Source organism: Podarcis erhardii, assembly GCF_964252035.2.
Source record: "Podarcis erhardii genome assembly, chromosome: 13".
NCBI lineage: Eukaryota > Metazoa > Chordata > Lepidosauria > Squamata > Lacertidae > Podarcis > Podarcis erhardii.
In genome coordinates this window covers 833,631-851,665 of record NC_138502.1, presented here as the reverse complement: position 1 = coordinate 851,665, position 18,035 = coordinate 833,631, and the positions used below count along the sequence as shown (strand labels likewise).

General features: G+C 51.7%; 1 protein-coding gene across 1 annotated transcript; it reads left to right on the top strand.

Moving 5' to 3' along the window:
- The first annotated feature begins 60 nt into the window (after window positions 1–60).
- AGFG2 (ArfGAP with FG repeats 2) lies at window positions 61–17,770 on the top strand. Its single transcript, XM_081835734.1, has 12 exons — window positions 61–296; window positions 2,735–2,828; window positions 3,370–3,485; window positions 3,706–3,826; window positions 5,464–5,599; window positions 6,569–6,706; window positions 8,018–8,120; window positions 8,300–8,364; window positions 10,056–10,142; window positions 12,475–12,606; window positions 14,601–14,686; window positions 15,821–17,770. Exons 1-12 carry the CDS (start codon window positions 106–108, stop codon window positions 15,890–15,892), a joined length of 1,341 nt encoding a protein of 446 aa, XP_081691860.1. The 5' UTR covers window positions 61–105; the 3' UTR covers window positions 15,893–17,770.
- Window positions 17,771–18,035: the final 265 nt, after the last annotated feature.

Sequence of the window (18,035 nt, the reverse complement as noted above, 5' to 3'; positions counted from 1 at the left end):
CCAGCCGGAGGAGAGCGGCGCATGCGCCGTGGGGGGCGGCGGGGCGCATGCGCGGCGGCGGCGGCGGCGCTGACAGGGAGCGAGGCGGCTGAGGTGCGCGCCCGGATGGCGGCGTCCGGGGCGAGGAAGCCCAGCTCCCCGCGGGACTCGGAGGCCGAGGTCTGGTCCCGCCGGGTGAGGGAGCTGGTCAGCTCCGAGCCGGCCAGCCGGCTCTGCTTCGAGTGCGGCCAGCGAGGCGTCACCTACGTGGACATCACCATCGGCAGCTACGTCTGCACCGCCTGCTCGGGGGCGCTGTGAGTGCGGCGGGGGGCGGGGCCAGGACGGGGGCGGGGCCAGGCCGCTATGCGCGGGGGCGGGGCTATTTCCACGCGGAACGTCTCTGGTGGGCGGGGCCAAGGGCGGGGCACCGGAGACCCTTCCTCAACCTGGCGCCCTCCCAGCTGCGTCAGGGACCCCATCAGGGAAGGGGTTACATGGTTATAATAATATCACGATATTATTTATTATTTATACCCCGCCCATCCGGCTGGGTTTCCCCAGCCACTCTGGGCGGCTTCCAGCAAAATATTACAATACAATAATTCATCAAACATGAAAAGCTTCCCTGAACAGGGCTCCCTTCAGATGTCTTCTAAAAGTCAGATAGTTGTTTATTTCCTTGACATCTGATGGGAGGGCGCCACCACCGAAAAGGCCCTCTGCCTGGTTCCCTGTAATCTCGCTTCTCGCAGGGAGGGAACCGCCAGAAGGCCCTCGGAACTGGACCTCCGTGTCCGGGCTGGACGATGGGGGTGGAGATGCTCCTTCAGGTATCCTGGGCCTTTGAGGCCGTTTAGGGCTTTCAAGGTCAGCACCAACACTTTGAATTGTGCTCGGAAACATACTGGTTTGTTTGTGTTGTTGCCCTTGTTTTTATTATGTGTTTCGATCTTCAGATCTACAGATGAAGGGCGGTATACAAATTTAATAAATAAATAATGTAAATAATAACGTCAGCCCCACAGCCAGCCTTGGCCGAGGGTTGGGGGCTGTGATCCAAAACAGCTGAGGGGCTCCAGGTTGACTGAAGGCTAGATGACCTTTGGATTTGCTTTCCATCTCTGTGACGTATATGAGACCACCTGGCAAAATCATCTGGAGGCTTAGGACGTGAGAGAGTCTACTTGCAGGAGGAGTGCAGTGTCTCCTCTAGGGCAGCATCCTGTTCTCACAGTGGCCAACCAGATGTCCCAAACGAATGGAAGAAGCCCACAAGCAGGACTTGAGCGCAACAGCATCTCTCCCCATTTGCGACCCTCGGCAAACTGCAGCAAGTAAAATTTTAGAAACTGCACACAATTAAAAGGAGGGCGGCGGATGGCGAAACAGACAGAAGGCACCAGCGATTTGGAAGAGGCCTTGTTTGCGCTTTGTGTGGGGTGCAGAAGGACCTCTGGGATAGTGCGGGGTTGGTTGCGGCAAGACGGCGCAATGCATCCCTGGGCCGCTCCCTGATGCTGGCCGTGCTCTTTGGCCTTCGCTAGCCAGTGGGAGGCAGAGGCATCTCTCCGCTAAAACAAATAAAGAGTTTCATAAGCTCCCCTTTGAGCGGAAAGGCAGGTTAAACACCTTTTGACCAAAGTAAATAGAAACTCAGGTTGTTGCCCTGGATGGTGGGGTATGGCTGACATGAGAGGGAGGGTGGAAAAAAATGAAATCTGTGGAATACTTTTAAGCCAGCCGTTGTCAACCTGGCGAGTAAAAGGCGACATGGTAGAAGTGTGTAGAATTACGTCTGGCGTAGAGAAAGAGGCCAGAGAAAAGCTTTTCTCCCTCTCTCACAACGCTGGTACTTGTGGGCTTCCAATATAGCCGGATGCTAGAAGATTCAGGACAGATAACTGGAAGTCCATCTTCACACAGAGCATAGTTGAACTGCAGAACTCCCTCCCACAGGGAGGGCAAATTCATGGAGCAGGAAAGGGCTTTCGATGGCTACTGGATGGTCAGAGGTAGCAATGCTTCTAAACACCAGTTGCTGGAAAGCACAGGAAGGGAGAGTTGCTCTCGTGTTCGAATCCTGCTTGCAGATTTTCCTATCATGGGCATCTGCTTGTCCTCTGTGAGAACAGGATACTGGGGTAGATGGACCACTGGCCTGATCCAGCAGGCTCTTCTTGTGTTCTTAAATCGTGGCGAGTCCTTCATTTCTCTCTCCCCTGCCCCACCGAGATTGCCCAGATCCCTAATCCAGGTCTGCTCCCTGAGAAAGTTCTCCCCACATGGGCTTCACAATTCTTCCTCCGTGGCATTCTGGATATTTCATTTCCCACCCTCTTAATAATTAACTGCCACAGGCAGAGATAATCCTTGCACCAGCAGGTCAGAGCACTAGGGGACAGGGCCATGAGGAGCCCACTGGGGCAGAGTCGACATCTAGGCTCTCTTCCCTGAGGGCCAAGGCCTCTCCTGGATTCTGCAGCTCAGGATGAACAGCACTCCTGGCAGCTCAGAGAGCTGTCAACACCACTCTCTTCACCAAGGTGTCTCTGTTGCAAAAGCACCCACAGTTTGCTGAACTCAAAGGCCTGGTTTCTCCTGCTCTCCCCTACAGAGCCTTGGCATCTACTCAGTGGCTATAATCAGAAGGTGCTTTTCTCTTTGCTGTGATTCCTGCTTTGCGGCAGGTTTGACTAGATGACCCTTGCGAGGGGTCTACAGTTCTGTGCTTCTTCTCCCCACTCCAATGCAGCCGCGGCCTGAACCCCCCTCACCGGGTCAAGTCGATCTCCATGACGACCTTCACGGAGAGCGAGGTGCAGTACCTCCAGACCCGTGGGAACGAGGTGAGTCGGGGGCCACCTGGGGCCTTCGTGGCAGTTGCGTCCTGCTTTCTCATAAGTACCGTATATATAAGACAATTTATAATAGCAAGGTGGCGAGCTCGGTTTGGTGACTGAGGAGGCCAACGGAAGGCACAAGTGAGGTTTCAGAGGGGGGACAGGTGATAGTCCTCTCCTGCTGTACTCACTTCCCAAAGAACCTCCAGAGTTCTGAATTGCAGCTTATTCCTCATACGCATTGATAAGAACCTATATCTTTTAGTGCGGCAGTACCTAAACTTTGGAACTCCCTGCCTATTGACATCAGGCAGGCGGCTTCCCCGTACTTTTCCAGCTCCTGCTAAACAGCATACATGTTTAGGCAAGCCTGCCTGGTTGATTTGTGTTTTAATCCCCTTTTTAGTTTAATTTTTTTGATTATATAGTAGCTTTTATTGATGATTCTGTTGTTTCTCTCTCTCCCTTTGAGTTGCCCCTTCTCTTACAAGCAAGCAGTGTATAAATCTTACGAAGTAAATAATTCTGGGCCCCCTCCCCACCCCAGGCCTGTCGGAAGATCTGGTTGGGCACCTTTGACTCGCGGACGTCTCTGCTGCCAGATTCCCAGGACCCTCAGAAAGTGAAGGAGTTTCTGCAGGAGAAATATGAGAAGAAGAGATGGTGAGAATGAGAGGAGCCTGTCCTTCAGGGGGAGCTCAAATCCCAGGAGCTTACTGGTTGGTAAAGGACTCAGATGAAATTCTGCAGACTGGCGTGGGCTGTTTATTTTCACGTCTTACTCCAAAGACGAAATGTTGACTTCTCACCCACCCAAGGAATGAGAGGGTGGGGAGATTATCCCGGGCGGTGGTCTATCTTCTCCTCTGGCTTCCCCCTGCAGGTACATCTCCCCGGAGCAAGCCAAAAGCCTGCCCTCGCTGACATCCCAAAGCTCCACGGTGGAAGTGAAGACGCTGCTGGGAGACTCGGGGGCGATGCCTACAGCAGCCAAGCCTAGCCAGGTTGGGAGTATCGGGCATCCTTCTGGCTCGACTAAGTCGCTCAGAAATTCTTTCCATTCGCCGGCCAGCCCAGGCTAGGCCCCTACCCTGTTTCACAAGCTCTGATATCAGGTTTCTGACAGCTGTTGGGGAGTAGCAGGGCAGGGGGCGGTGGGCTGTAGTTTGCAGTGTTTGGGGCTTGTGTAATTTGGAGAAAAGACGAGCAAGGGACAGAAACGAGAAGAAATTCACGGAGGATAAGGCTGTCTGTGGCAGCTAGCGGCTAGCCACAGTGTTGACATGACAGAGGGTTATAAGATGAAGATTGACCTGGAGAAAGCGGATAGAGGAACGTTTTCCTCCCTCTCTCGTCGTAGCACCAGAACTGAAGCTGAATGCTGGGAGATTCAGGGCGGGTGAAAGACTGCCATGCAGTGCCCTGTTAATCTGTGGAACTCCCTCCCACAGGAGACGGGTGGCCAGCAAGTCAGATTAGCCTCAGCTAGAGGCAGGGCCTTTTCAGCACTGGCTCCGGCCTGGTGGAATGCTCTGTCTCATGAGACCAGGGCCTTGCGGGATCTGATTTCTTTCCGCAGGGCCTGTAAGACAGAGTTGTTCCGCCTGGCCTTTGGCTTGGAATTAACCTGATCTCCTCCCCCTCTTTCTTTTTTCCTTTCTCCTTCTGTGATGGAACTCCTATTTGGCGACTTCCCTGGCTTTTTTCTGGCCCACGTAGGACCAGTCTGGATAGTTGGCCTTGGTGAAGACTTGGCGTTTTCATCCCCTAAAAAGTCTTTGCTGAAATGAGGCTGCATTTTAATGTTGCATTTTAATCTTGTTTTTTAAGTTGTATTTCTATCAATTGTTTTATATGTGGTGTTAGCTGCCCTGAGCCCGGTCTTGGCTGGGGAGGACGGGGTATAAATAAAATTTATTTATTATTTATTATTATAAGAAGAGCCTGCTGGGTCAGGCAAAAGGGAGCCCATCTAGTCTAGCATCCTGTTCTCACAGTGACCAACCTGCAAACAGGACCCAAGCACAAGAGTCCTTTCCCCTCTTGCGGTTCCCAGCGACTGGTATTCGGAAGGGGCTGCAGAGGCAGAGCAGTGCTAACGGCCATTGATGATTATGATGATGGTTAAATTTCTATCCTGCCCTTCATCCGAAGATAGCAGGGTGGTTTACAATATAAAACACAGAACTGCATAATATTATAACAGACAAAAGCAACGCTGCTCCCTCGCCCCAGTTTAAAAGGCCATATACTGCCAAAGGTCTGGTTATAGAGGAACATTTTCACCTAGTGCCTGTCAACAACCAACAACCCATCCTGCCTCACAGAAACAGGGGATTCTGAAACTTTGCTCAAGTTTGAAGCTTTGCTCCACTTCAAAATAAGCATGGCGTGCCAGGGAGACCTTTGCAACGCCCGCTTCTCCTAGCCACTGTGTATTCTTTGCGTGCAAAAGCCACATAAACCTTACAATCCAGCAGTATACAGCCCAGGGCACGGTATTCTCCCTTAGCACCTCAGTGGGCCACAACTTGCTTCAGAGTGCATTTGTGGTGCATGCTGGGCTCGGGGGGGGGGGGAGAGAGATCTCTTCCTGGGCAGGATCCCGGCCTTTTAAGCTGACCGGCTTTTCTTTTTACAGATTGCAGATAGGAGCCAGCCGCAGGGCCCCCAGCCAGCCAAGAAAGCTAGTATGGACCTCTTGGCCGACATCGGGGGAGACCCCTTTGCTGCCCCTCAGCCTGGACCTCCCTTCACAGCCTTCCCTGCTTTTGGGAGTGAGTAACTTCTTGCGGCTCGCAGGAGCCTCCTTATCACACCAGAGGGAGGGTGGGTGTGTCTGGCTGGGCAGTTTTGATCTGGAGGGAGTGTGTTAACTGAAGAGGCTTCAAAATGGGCATTGGGGGCGGGATCCCAAGCAACCAGGGAGTTGGGGGAGCTGCCTTTTCCTCCCTAGGGAAAGAAAAATGAAAACACTGGCTTTCGGCTCTTTGACTTGGAGCAGGGTTTCCCAAACAGTCTCTGGTTGTTGTTGTTTTTTTGGACTACAACTCCCATCATCCCTCGGTACCAGGACCAGCGGTCAGGGATGATGGGAGTTGTAGTCCAAAAACAACCAGAGAGCCAATAATAATAATTTATTATTTATACCCCGCCCATCTGGCTGGGTTTCCCCAGCCACTCTGGGCGGCTTCCGACAGAATATTAAAATACAATAGCCTATTAAACATTAAAAGCTTCCCTAAAGAAGGGCTGCCTTCAGATGTCTTCTAAAAGTCTGGTAGTTGTTTTTCTCTTTGGCAAGTTTGGGAAACCCTGATTTAGAGAACGGACCGCTAAGACACAGGGTGTGCTTACAAACCTGGGGTTGGTGAGAACGTGATTCTGCAGCAGCTGGGTCATTGGGCAGATCCATCAGGCTCTTACTGCTTTCCTCTGGTATTACAAAAGAGGGGTGAAGAAGGTGTGATGGGGGGGGGGGAGTATTCCTGCCTTGCCATGGGGTTGGACTGGATGACCCCCGGGGTCCCTTCCAACGCTTACGATTCTATAAGAACGTTCTCCCTTTTCTCCTAATGCCCTCAGATTTGCTTGAGGAGGTCAGAGCCCTAGACTTGGAGGGTTGGAGGCCCCTACGATGCGGGAAGAAATCAATCGGCGGTAGATTCAGGACAGGCCTGAGAAGGAACTTAACCCATGCACAACACTGCAGCTAAATAACCCCTCTTGTGCTCTCTCTCTCTCAGGCCAGGTACCGACCCAGGCTGCCTTCACCAGTTTCGATGCCTTTGGTGGAAGTCCTGCTGGAGTGACCTTTGGGGACACGTTAGCCGCCAGCCACAGCCCTTTCCAGAGCCAGCCCATGGCAGCGGGGAACATGCCCCGTAAGTGCATGGTTATCATTGCTACTATGTTCATAGAATCATAGAGTTGGAAGAGACCACAAGGGCCATCGAGTCCAACCCCCTGCCAAGCAGGAAACACCATCAGAGCACTCCACTGTCGAACAGTGGCTATCATATCACCCCTTAACCTCCTCTTCTCCAGGCTAAACATGCCCAGCTCCCTTAGCCGTTCCTCATAAGGCATCATTTCCAGGCCTTTGACCATTTTGGTTGCCCTCCTCTGGACACGTTCCAGTTTGTGAATGTTGTTCATTCTGTTTATATTCCGCCTCCCCTATAGTATAGTATATTATATTCTCACCCCCCCATTTTATCCTCGCAACATTTTATTCCTCCTCCTTCTCCTTTTGTCGGCAGGCGGAGACTGTTTTACTCCCACAGGCCTTTGGGAACTGACAGATTTTTTCTACTACCTGCATTTTAACAGATTTGTTTTTGCATTGGTTTGATTCTGTTGCATTAAAGCTGAAAACATAGGCCGTATTTTTCGCTCCATAAGACGCACCTAGTTTTTAGAGGGGGAATGCAAGAAAAAAATATTCTTTAAAGGGATCGTTGAGCAGAGCCTGTATGCATCCCAGGCTCTGCTCAGTGCTCCCTTTCATGAGCCGCGTGGAGCGTGTGTGCGGCGTTTGAAGGCTTTCCCCCGAGGAGGGAGAAGGGCAGCCCATCACTGATGGGCTGCCCTTCTCCCTCCTTGGGGAAAAGCCCCCAAGAGCTGCACACAAGCTCCACGCGGCTCTTTAAAGGGAGTGCAGCTCTTGGGAGCTTTTCCGGGAGGTGGGGGAAGGGACTGAGGGGCTAAGCCAGAAGCTAGAACAGCAAGAGGGAGCGCTGTGCGTTGATCCCTCTCGCTGTTCTGGCTTCTGTGATAGCTGCGCAGCCTGCATTCTCTCCAGAAGATGCACACACATTTCCCCTTACTTTTTAGGAGGGGAAAAAGTGCGTCTTATAGAGCGAAAAATACGGTAAAAGATAGTTTGAAATGTAACTAAGCTATTACATATTATATGTTTTTAGCTTTTTGTATTTTACCTGCTATGTTTTAATTTGTGTAAACCAGCTCGAGTCCTGGTCTGGGAAAATGGCAAAAAGGGGGTGGGGGGAGAGAGAAAAAAAAATAAAAATTATATTAATTTTGTATATCTTCCTTCATCAGCAGATCTCAGGGCAGTTCACAGCATAAAAATACAACATAAAATCACAAAACACACGATTAAAACAAGAACAAAGAAACACAAACCAATAACTCCCAAACAAACCCATATTAATTAATATTCTTCCTTGCAGGTGGAACCCACATGGGCGGTTTCCCCGCCTCCCCTGCTAGCCAACCAGGAGTGGGCATTCCAGACATGGGTGGGGCCTTCAGAGTGGGCGGAGTCCCAAGCAGGTAATGGGTTTCCCTCTGGATCGACTGGTTTGGGGCTGGTGGGTCTGTGGACATTTCTGCCTTTGGCCAACGGGTGTGTGTGTGTGTGTGTGTGTGTGTGTGTCTAAGTGGCCTCTGGGTACATCTCCCAGAGAGCCTTGTACTTACCTACTTCCTCCTCTTCCCCCTCTCTCTGCCAGTGTCTTTGGGGCCCTGAGCCAGTCACCTGTCCTACCCCCGCCCAGCCCAGCCACGGCCTACGGGGGTAAGTAGTTTTCCTTCGTCCTCTCGGTTCTGATGGTTGCTGCTGTTGTCATCTTCTATTTATTTGTAGGCCACTTTTCCCAAGGCGGCAATCAAAGTGTCTTGCACCGCACCAAACGAACAATAATAAATAGAACAAATCATAATGTATACAGAACATAAATCCATATGAAAACAATACAGATCAGCTAAGAACTAAACGGGATAGAGAATGCACTCAGGGGCCGCTGTGTGAGCCTTCAGTTACCTACATATGAAAGATCGTCATTGTTTTAATTGTAGGCCACCTTTCCGCAGTTAAAGTCAAGCTCAAGGCGGTTCGCAACACGGAAAGATTTACATACAATGGTACCTCGCAAGACGAATGCCTCGTAAGACAAAAAACTCGCAAGACGAAAGAGTTTTTCGTTTTTTGAGTTGCTTCGCAAGACGAATTTCCCTATGGGCTTGCTTCGCAAGACGAAAACGTCTTGCGAGTTTGTTTCCTTTTTCTTAAAACCATTAATACCCAGGGAATCCGTGCTTCGCAAGACGAAAAAACTTGCAGAACGAATTAATTTCGTCTTGCGAGGCACCACTATAATTACATGCATAACAAAAGTAGTCATAAACAGTGAACGGAACAGATAAAAGAAAGTACACAACCAAACGGAACGGTTTTCACGCAAGTCATAATAAGATCTAAAAACAAATCTACAAAAAGTTAATATCGAGAGCAGCAACAAACCCCCCCAAAAGAACCCTCTAAACCAGTGGTCCCAATTGGGATCTGCATAACCCAGCCAGGAATCTGTGGCACATACCTGTCAGCTGTCTGGGACATCCCCTTTTGGGAGGTGCCCAAAAGAATGTGAGATTACAGCGCCCCAAAAAAGCACCTGTTTTGGGTCGCCATGCTCTCACGCTGGTCACATGACTTGCAGGGAGGCACAGCCCAGGAGATGCAGAGCCCTGGGACACACTGGAGGGTCTGGTGGCACCGCTTGGCTTTTGAAAAACGGGGGTCCGCAGTACTTGGCTAATTGGGAACCACTGCCCTAATCAGTACCCCATCCCAAGGATTTGTACCGTAATGTCACATGAGAGAGAGAGAGTCACATGAGAGTCAAATAGACAGGCATACAGAGAGTCAGATGCACAGATTTATGGACAAATTTAGGGAAGCTTTTAATGTTTAACAGACTACTGTATTTTAATACTTTGTTGGAAGCTGCCCAGAGTGGCTGGGGAAACCCAGGCAGATGGGCGGGGTATAAATAATAAATTATTATTATTATTATTATTATTATTATTATTATTATACAACTGCGTCCATCGCAAAATCGCCTTCTCCTCTCCCCTTGTCAGCCCTTTGACCTGCAAAACTGTGTTTGCCGTGCGTTTCTCTACTTCTTGAATAAATACTGTTGAGCAGGAACTGATTGTGTTCACATAACGAGGCCTGTGCATGTGTGTCATCCAGCGAGGAAGTAAAATGGCAGCATGTGAAATTTTGGGGAGCGGTGTGTGTCTTAGAGGGAGGGGCAGGTTTCTAGGAACAGGTCCTCAGTTACTATGGCAAAGTCTGAGGACCCCAGGCACGTTCCTGGGGTGTAGCAGAGGCCAGTTGCTTCATCTGTGGTATAACTCGGGGCGCTTTCTGTCTCTCTCTCTCTCTCTCTCTCTCTCTCTCTCTCTCTCTCTGACGTCCAGCCTGCACCAATCCTTTCGCCACCTCTGCCGTTGCTCAGCCCACACTGCCTTCCACCAACCCCTTCCAGACCAATGGCATGGGCCCAGGTAAGCCCTTCCCTGCCGCCTTGAGACTCTTGGGGTCGTAGCTTTGAGCCCCATTGGGGGGGGGGAGAGAGATTCCTGCATTGCAGGGGCCTGGGCTAGAGGGCCCTCTGTTGTTGCCTCCTTCCAGCCGTCCCGCTGCGAAGACCATCACCGCTGCTCCGACGTAAATCAGCGACCCAGGCCTGGAAACGATGCCTTATGAGGAACGGCTAAGGGAGCTGGACATGCTTAGCCTGGAGAAGAGGAGGTTAAGGGGTGATATGATAGCCATGTTCAAATATATAAAAGGATGTCACATAGAGGAGGGAGAAAGGTTGTTTTCTGCTGCTCCAGAGAAGCGGACACGGAGCAATGGCTCCAAACTACAAGAAAGAAGATTCCACCTAAACATTAGGAGGAACTTCCTGACAGTAAGAGCTGTTCGACAGTGGAATTTGCTGCCCAGGAGTGTGGTGGAGTCTCCTTCTTTGGAGGTCTTTAAGCAGAGGCTTGACAACCATATGTCAGGAGTGCTCTGATGGTGTTTCCTGCTTGGCAGGGGGTTGGACTCGATGGCCCTTGGGGTCTCTTCCAACTCTTCTATGATTCTATGATTCTATGAGCTTGAAGGTTCCCACACCTTTTCTGAGCTACTAACAGCAGCTACTGCTGTTTTAGCCAACTCATCAGCATACCTCTTTGGAGGTTTGCCCTTTGCGGCCCTTTCAGATCTGCGTACTAGGCGCAAGTCTTCAGCACTCATCTCCTCTTTCTTAGGAGAACAGTTGCACTCTGTATGCACCTTTTTTTCATACCCCACAAATGCACACCACGCTTCCCGAGCTTGCTGCTCTGTGGAGTGTGGACCCAGGCTTCTGAGCCAGGGCACACTATCAGCAGATTGAACTGCACACACAGAATAGGCGTGAGGCTTGCGGAAGCATCCTACAACTACAGATTTATTCATCATAAATCAAGGCAAAGAAACATGTCTCTCTCTCGTCGTCTCAGAGAGAAGAGGAAAAGCAAAAGCTGCTCACAACGGAAGTTTCCAGCAGACATATGACACGCAACAGTTCCACACGCCTGCTCCTTAAGCGGCAATGGAAATGTCAACATCCTCATGGTCCCTTCCAACTCTGCAGTCCCGTGGTTCTTATCATTTGAGCGGAGGTGGGAGGGCGGAGAGAGAGACTGTGAGTCGGGCAAAGGAGGAGTAGGGGCTGGTTTTGAAAGCCGCCTTCTGCCCTGCAGGACTCATAGAATTGTAGCGTTGGAAGGGACCCCCAAAGCGCATCTAAACCACCCTCTGGCAAGGCAGGTATCTCCCGCTGCTCCCTGCAACCCAGTTGGCAGCACCCGACCCTTCGATGCCACTAAGCAGCACCTGGGTGCAACAGTGCTCTCCTCACCCACAGTTCCCAGCAGCGGGTATTTGAAGGAATACCTCCTTTGACATGTGGAGACAGAACACAGCCGGAAGAGCGTTCTGGATCAGGCCAATGACCCATCTAGCCCAGCCGATTTGGGTCCTGCGCTGTGGAGCAGCGGAAAAAAATCTTCCTCCATCTTTCAGACGCCCTTTCAGACGTTTGAAGATGGCTACCCTCTCTCCTCTCCTCAGGGGATGCGGGTGGCACTGTGGGCTAAACCACAGAGCCTACGACTTGCCAATCAGAAGGTCGGCGGTTCGAATCCCCACAACGGGGTGAGCTCCCGTTGCTCAGTCCCTGCTCCTGCCAACCTAGCAGTTCGAAAGCACGTCAAAGTGCAAGTAGATAAATAGGTACCGCTCTGGCGGGAAGGTAAACGGCGTTTCCGTGCGCTGCTCTGGTTCGCCAGAAGCGGCTTAGTCCTGCTGGCCACATGACCCGGAAGCTGGGCGCCGGGTCCCTCGGCCAATAAAGCGAGATGAGCGCCGCAACCCCAGAGTCGGCCACGACTGGACCTAATGGTCAGGGGTCCCTTTACCTTTTACCCTCTCTCCTCAGTCTTTTCCAGGCATCCCCAACATTCCTCCAGTTTCCAGGCCCCTGACCTTGGTTGCCCTCCTCTGCAAAATACCCTTCTTAAATTGTGGCACCCAGAACTGGACAGGTGTGGTCTGACCAAGGTGGAATGGAGCAGTGCCATTCCTTCCCTCAATCTGGACACTAGACTTTTGTGGATGCAGCCGAGAATAGCAATAGCCTTTTTTGCTGCTGCCTCACACTGCTGGCTCATGTTGATAAGCTTGTGGCCCCCTAAGACCCGCAGCATCCTTTTCACATGTGCAGCCGTCAAGCCAGGCGTCCCTCATCCTCAGGTTATTCCTCCCCCTTCCTCATTATTCTGGCTCTCTCTTTTCTCGCAGGCGCCTTCGTGGTGGGGTCCCCCAGCAGCTTCTCCACCTCCCCCCTCTCCAGCGTCTTTGCCTCCCCACTGCAGCACCAGCAACCGCCTCTGTTCCAAACCCAAGCAATGCTGAGTCAGCAGCAGAATGGCGGTAAGAGGTGCTTTTTTTGCGGGGGGGGGGTTGGCACTCAGTCCACAAGTAGACATGCCATTGCACACCCACTCAAGAGAAGCTGCGGGATTTCACATTTGAGGCACTGTGGAATTCAGCAGCCTGAGCCTCATCTTTCTAGGAAAAAATTAATAAACGACAGGCAAGGTCCTATCCCTCGTTGTGATGGGCACGTTGACGGGCTCTGCAGGCGTGGCCAAAGCCTCTCGAGGATAGAGGAAGGCCATCGAGGGTCCCCACATAGCTCATTGCCCCTTCTTCCCATGGGGCTCATGGGAGAAGGAGAGAATTCTGCAGGGGAAAGGACCGTGGTGACCCCGATTAAGCCCCTTCCACCAGCACACGGGTGGCACTGTGGTCTAAACTACAGAGCCTAGGGCTTGCCGATCAGAAGGTCAGCGGTTCGAATCCCCACGATGGGGTGAGCTCCTGTTGTTCGATCCCTGCTCCTGCCCACTTAGCAGTTCGAAAGCACGTCAAAGTGCAAGTAGATAAATAGGTACCGTTCTGGTGGGAAGGTAAACGGTGTTTCCGTGCGCTGCTCTGGTTCGCCAGAAGCGGCTTAGTCACACTGTCCACATGACCTGGAAGCAGTCTGCAGACAAACGCCGATTCCCTTGGCCTATAGAGCGAGATGAGCACCGCAACCCCAGAGTCGTCCGCAACTGGACCTTACGGTCAGGGGTACCTTTACCAGCACAGCAGAGAGGCGCCCCCTGAAATCAGCACATAGCACAAAAGCTTCCCACAGGATTTGGAGCAGAGTGTAAATATGTCTCAAGCAGAGGGCTGGCTTGCCTGGTCTGGGGCCGGTCACTGCCTCTCAGCCCAGCTTCCCTCGCAGGGTTGTTGCTCTGGGCGTTAAATGAGGACGGGCAGAAGCATGCACATGCCTCTTTGATCTCCAGACTCTCTATCTTAAGAGAGCCAGCGGCGGACTATAGCGGTTAGAGTGTCAGGCCAGGACCAGGGAATCGGCAGGGCTTGATCCTGCCCCACCTACTCTCAGCCTGAGCCACCTCATAGGGCTGATGTTTGGGGGATTAAATGAGGAGGTCAGGAGAACCCTAGAGCTCCTTGGAGATATAAAAGCAATAAAATAAAAATAAAAACATTTCCAGCCTCCCTGGGTGTGTTTTTGGCCCTCTGGGTGACTCCATCTCCTCAGAGTATTGCGGAAGAATGATGTCAATCAACATCTGGTGATCTCCTTCTCCCGGTCTACAATACAAAGTGTCCTTTCATACCGCATCACGGTGTGGTACGCTGGTTTGACATCAACAGATAAGAACTGCCTACAGAGGGTGGTGAATACAGCACAAGATGAAATAGCAGAAGAATGTTGCCTCAGGAGAGTGAGGAAAATCCTCAGGGATGATTCACACCCTGGCCGGCACTTTCTTGAGCTCCTGCCCTCCGGCAGAAGATAAATAGAAGCATGATTAGTTGCGCCAACAGAACAGCTTCTATCCGTAGGCTGTTAGGCTGCTGAATGAAAAGATAACAACAGGGCAACGGACTTTCGGGTTTGGTGAGTGTGCGTCAGTAAACGAGGGGAATTAAGACAAAGAGAGCTGAGTTGGGGGTGCTCATGTAATCTCACTATATACAAGTTGTACAGTGGTGCCCCGCAAGATGAATGCCTCGCAAGACGAAAAACTCGCTAGACGAAAGAGTTTTCCGTCTTTTGAGGTGCACCGCAAGATGAATTTCCCTATAGGCTTGCTTCGCAAGACGATACATCTTGCGAGTTCTTGCGAGTTTTTTCCCTTTCCCCCCCTTTTTCTAAGCCGCTAATAGCCGTGCTTCGCAAGACGAAAAAACCGCAAGACGAAAAGACTCGCGGAATGGATTAATTTCGTCTTGTGAGGCACCACTGTACAAGTGACAATAAAGTATTTCAATTTCATCTCTTTACTACAAAAGTCATCTCAACACTCACTCATACTCTTTTTGTGTCTCTTCTGCCTCAGGGTCCCCGTTCAGTGGATTTTCTGTTGCCAAAGCTGCACAGAGACCCCTTGGGCAGCCTGTTGGGATCTCCACCAACCCTTTTGTGGTAAGCAAGCCCCTACCCCTCTCCTTCCCCCTCCTCTTCCAGCCCTCCAACCTCTCCCGCTTGCCAGTTCCCCATCTCTTGTGATCACCTTTCCACACCCTAGATCTCTCTCTCTCTGTGTGTGTGTGTGTGTGTGTGTGTGTGTGTGTGTGTGTGTGTGTGCATCCATGAAGGCTCCAGTACGAAGGCAGGTGACGCTCACGTGATCTTGATATTAATCAAAGAAAGCAATGGTTTTTCCTCAGTTTGAGGGGCTGGGGCGGGAACAGGCTCCCCACATAGAAAAGCTGCAGCTTTTGGGACTTTTCAGTTCAGAGGGAAAGGCAAGGAAGATGTTCAAAGTTCCACATAGCATGGAAAAAGCGGATAGAGAATTTTTCCCCTCCACCTCTCCTAACTGGAGGGCACCCAGGGCACGAGAAATAAAGTCCTTCTAGCTGATAGTTAAACTGCGGAACTCCCTCCAGCAGGAGACTTTAAAGGAAGATGTCAATACGGTTGCCTTTTTAACCCCAGCAATGCTTCTGAAACCCAGTTGCCGTAAACCCCAGGAGGTGAGAGGGTTGCCCTTGTGCTCAGATCCTGGTTCTGGGATTCCCAGAAGAGGCAGCTGGTTGGCCACTGTGGGAACAGGATCCTGGAACAGACAGGGGAGCCCTTACGTTCTTGATAATAACTCAAGGAAAACAGTGTTTTCCTTTTACAGGTAGGTAGCAGTGTTGGTCTGCCGAAGTCGAAACAAAATAAAAAAATTCCTTCCAGTAGCACCTTAGAGACCAACTAATATTGCTATTGGTATGAGCTTTCGTGTGCATGCACACTTCTTCAGATACACACGAAAGCTCATACCAACAACAAACTTAGTTGGTCTCCAAGGTGCTACTGGAAGGAAATTTTTTATAGTGTTTTCCTCTGTTTGGGCGGCAGTGGTATAAATAAGCTTTCCCTCCCTAGCTTACAGAATCTTTGGATATTTCAAGATGATCTTTCCCTTCAGTTGATTGCGGTGTTTGTCTCTCTCTCTCTCTCTCTCTCTGTGTGTGTGTGTGTGTGTGTGTGTGTGTTGATCCTTCTCTCTCCCCCCCCCCCGTCCCCCCCCCCACTCACCCACCTCTCTGTCTCTGTCTCCCACAGACCCCGATGGCCTCCTCGCCTGCTGGCCCTTTCTCCCTGGCGAAACACCCCCCCACCAACCCTTTCTTATAGCGCTGGCTAGACGACAGACCGCCGGAGACCCCCGACTCACCTCGAGTGTGTGTGTGTGTATGTGTGTCATATAGGAGAGAGCGTTTCTGCCACTTGGGCACTTTACTCTTCCCGCCCCCTGGACTGCGGGTGGGCGCTTAAGTGCTTTTCAGAAGGTTTTTTTTGGGGGGGACGGACATATGGCCTCCAGAAAGCAGCGCACGATGTGACTTGTCAGGGAGCTGGGTTAGCTGGCTGGAAACCAGGGCAGTGATGCTTTCTGGGGAGAAGATTTGGGGAGGGGGGCAGCAAGCAGTTCTGAGCGATGCTGAGGAAGCTCAGTACCTAGAGGTGGGTGTACATGCTGGGTAAACAGGAAGTCCAGGAGCCCCAGTGAGTCAACTGCTTCCTCCCTGGCCACTCCTCCCACCAGCTTCCCAGCAGCCCTTGTTGTGGTGGGTGGGTCTGGGATTGCCAAGGTGGGGAGGAGAGGAGGATGTTCAGGCTCTGTACAGACCAGTCTGCATCCCCCTTCCAATTCTCTCTGGCCTCTTCTGGGGCCCCTTGCCAGCCTCCGTGGGGAGGCCTCTGGGTCCCTTCTCCTCTAAGGCAAAGGTGCCCCAAATGCAGACAGGATTCCTCTTCTGCTGTCCCCATCCTGCCTCTTCCTCTCACCATTTTATTGCACTAGACGAGGCAGCAGGGAGATGGGGTCAGGGTCGCCGACAAACACGCCTGCTTGCTTGTGAGCAGACGAAGGGGGGCTGGAGCCCCAGAATCAAGTCCAGAGGCTTGGACGAAAGACAGAGGCAGTGTGTACGGTCTGGAGCTCTTTTGGAACAGGTCTGGGCCCCCTCCCCCAGGCTTGGGGGTCTGTGCTGTCGTGCAAAACCCAAAGTTTGGCAACCCAGACTTTGCAGTCAGTCCTTGCTTGGGTCCCCCACTTCCAGCTGTGTGCTTTCCCAATATGCATTGCCTTGCTGGGTCGGGGGAGCCATCTGGGAAAGCCTTGGCAAGGGTCTCTGAGCAGCCCCCCAACATCTGAGAAGTGCAGGGGCAGAAGGGAGAGCTGTCATTAACTCTCCCAGCTGACACGCGCTCAGAGCCGTGTCTCTGCCAAAAAAGATGCCCTGAGCCACAAAACCCTCCAACGTCCGCATTTCCCGCCCTGGGGGACCCCAGAAAGCTGCCTTTCCAGCCCCCCCCCCCCGGAGGTCTTCCACCAGCCTCACCTGGTCAGACAGTGCCTGCAGAGTCCCAACATTTCAAAAGGGGGTTTTATGCATCTTTCAAAAGCAAGTCCCTTCCCCTTTCTCCCCCACTCCTTTTTCGTGGTCTCAGGAAATCTGACCAAAGCATTAAGTTTCCGTAATTCTGTTTGGCTAAATGCAGAAATGGGTTGGGGAATGTGCTGGCTGGACTTCGATACCTGGGAGCAGGGAAAACTGCAGCTTTGCTAAGCGAATGGCGGCAGCTCTCAGTTGTGCTTCCTTCAGTGTGCTGTAGCTCTTTTAATTCTTCGCACCCATCCGCCCGGCTCCCACCTCCGCGCTTCCTCCTTCGCCCGCACACTTTCAACCCAAGGCTCCTTCAAAGGCCACAATCCCTTCCCACGCACAAGTATTCTACCTATCCCAGGCTCCCTACGCCGGCCGGGGCTTTTTTCCTTTCTTTGGGGTAACCCTTCAATTGCCCCTCCTGGGAACAGAACGGACGCGTTCCCCCACCCTCTTAAGGAAGACTGGAGTTTATATTTTCAACAGAAGTATGGACTACGTTTTTAAAAGATATATATCTATATATACTCACGAAATATATAATAAGCGCAGAACTTGTTGCACTCAAAATGTCTATAGATATCTATATGGGGAAGGGGGAAAAATCTATTTGAAAAACAAACACCGTGGTCCCTGGTCTTCTTTCGGCAAACGCCTGCCTCTCTGGGGTTGCGGGCCTGGAAGCGGCTGGATCGGGGCCTCTGGGTTCGTGGGCTCTGAATCCCGAAGAAGCGTCACCAAGAGATCGGAGTGGGCTGCATATCGGCTATTCCCAACAAGCAAGCAAGCCTTGAATCTAAGGCCTTCGCTCAGAGGTGGTTCCTGGGAGGGTCCAGGAAGGGTTGAGAGATATCCTGGAGAGCTTGTGGCTGCCAGTCTGAGCAGGT

Excerpts from the sequence above, each read along its gene's own strand:
- AGFG2 (XM_081835734.1), top strand. The coding sequence starts at position 106 with ATGGCGGCGTCCGGGGCGAGGAAGCCCAGCTCCCCGCGGGACTCGGAG. Across the intron at positions 3,486-3,705 it reads AAATATGAGAAGAAGAGATG|GTACATCTCCCCGGAGCAAG; the intron begins GTGAGAATGAGA and ends TTCCCCCTGCAG. Across the intron at positions 8,365-10,055 it reads CCCAGCCACGGCCTACGGGG|CCTGCACCAATCCTTTCGCC; the intron begins GTAAGTAGTTTT and ends TCTGACGTCCAG.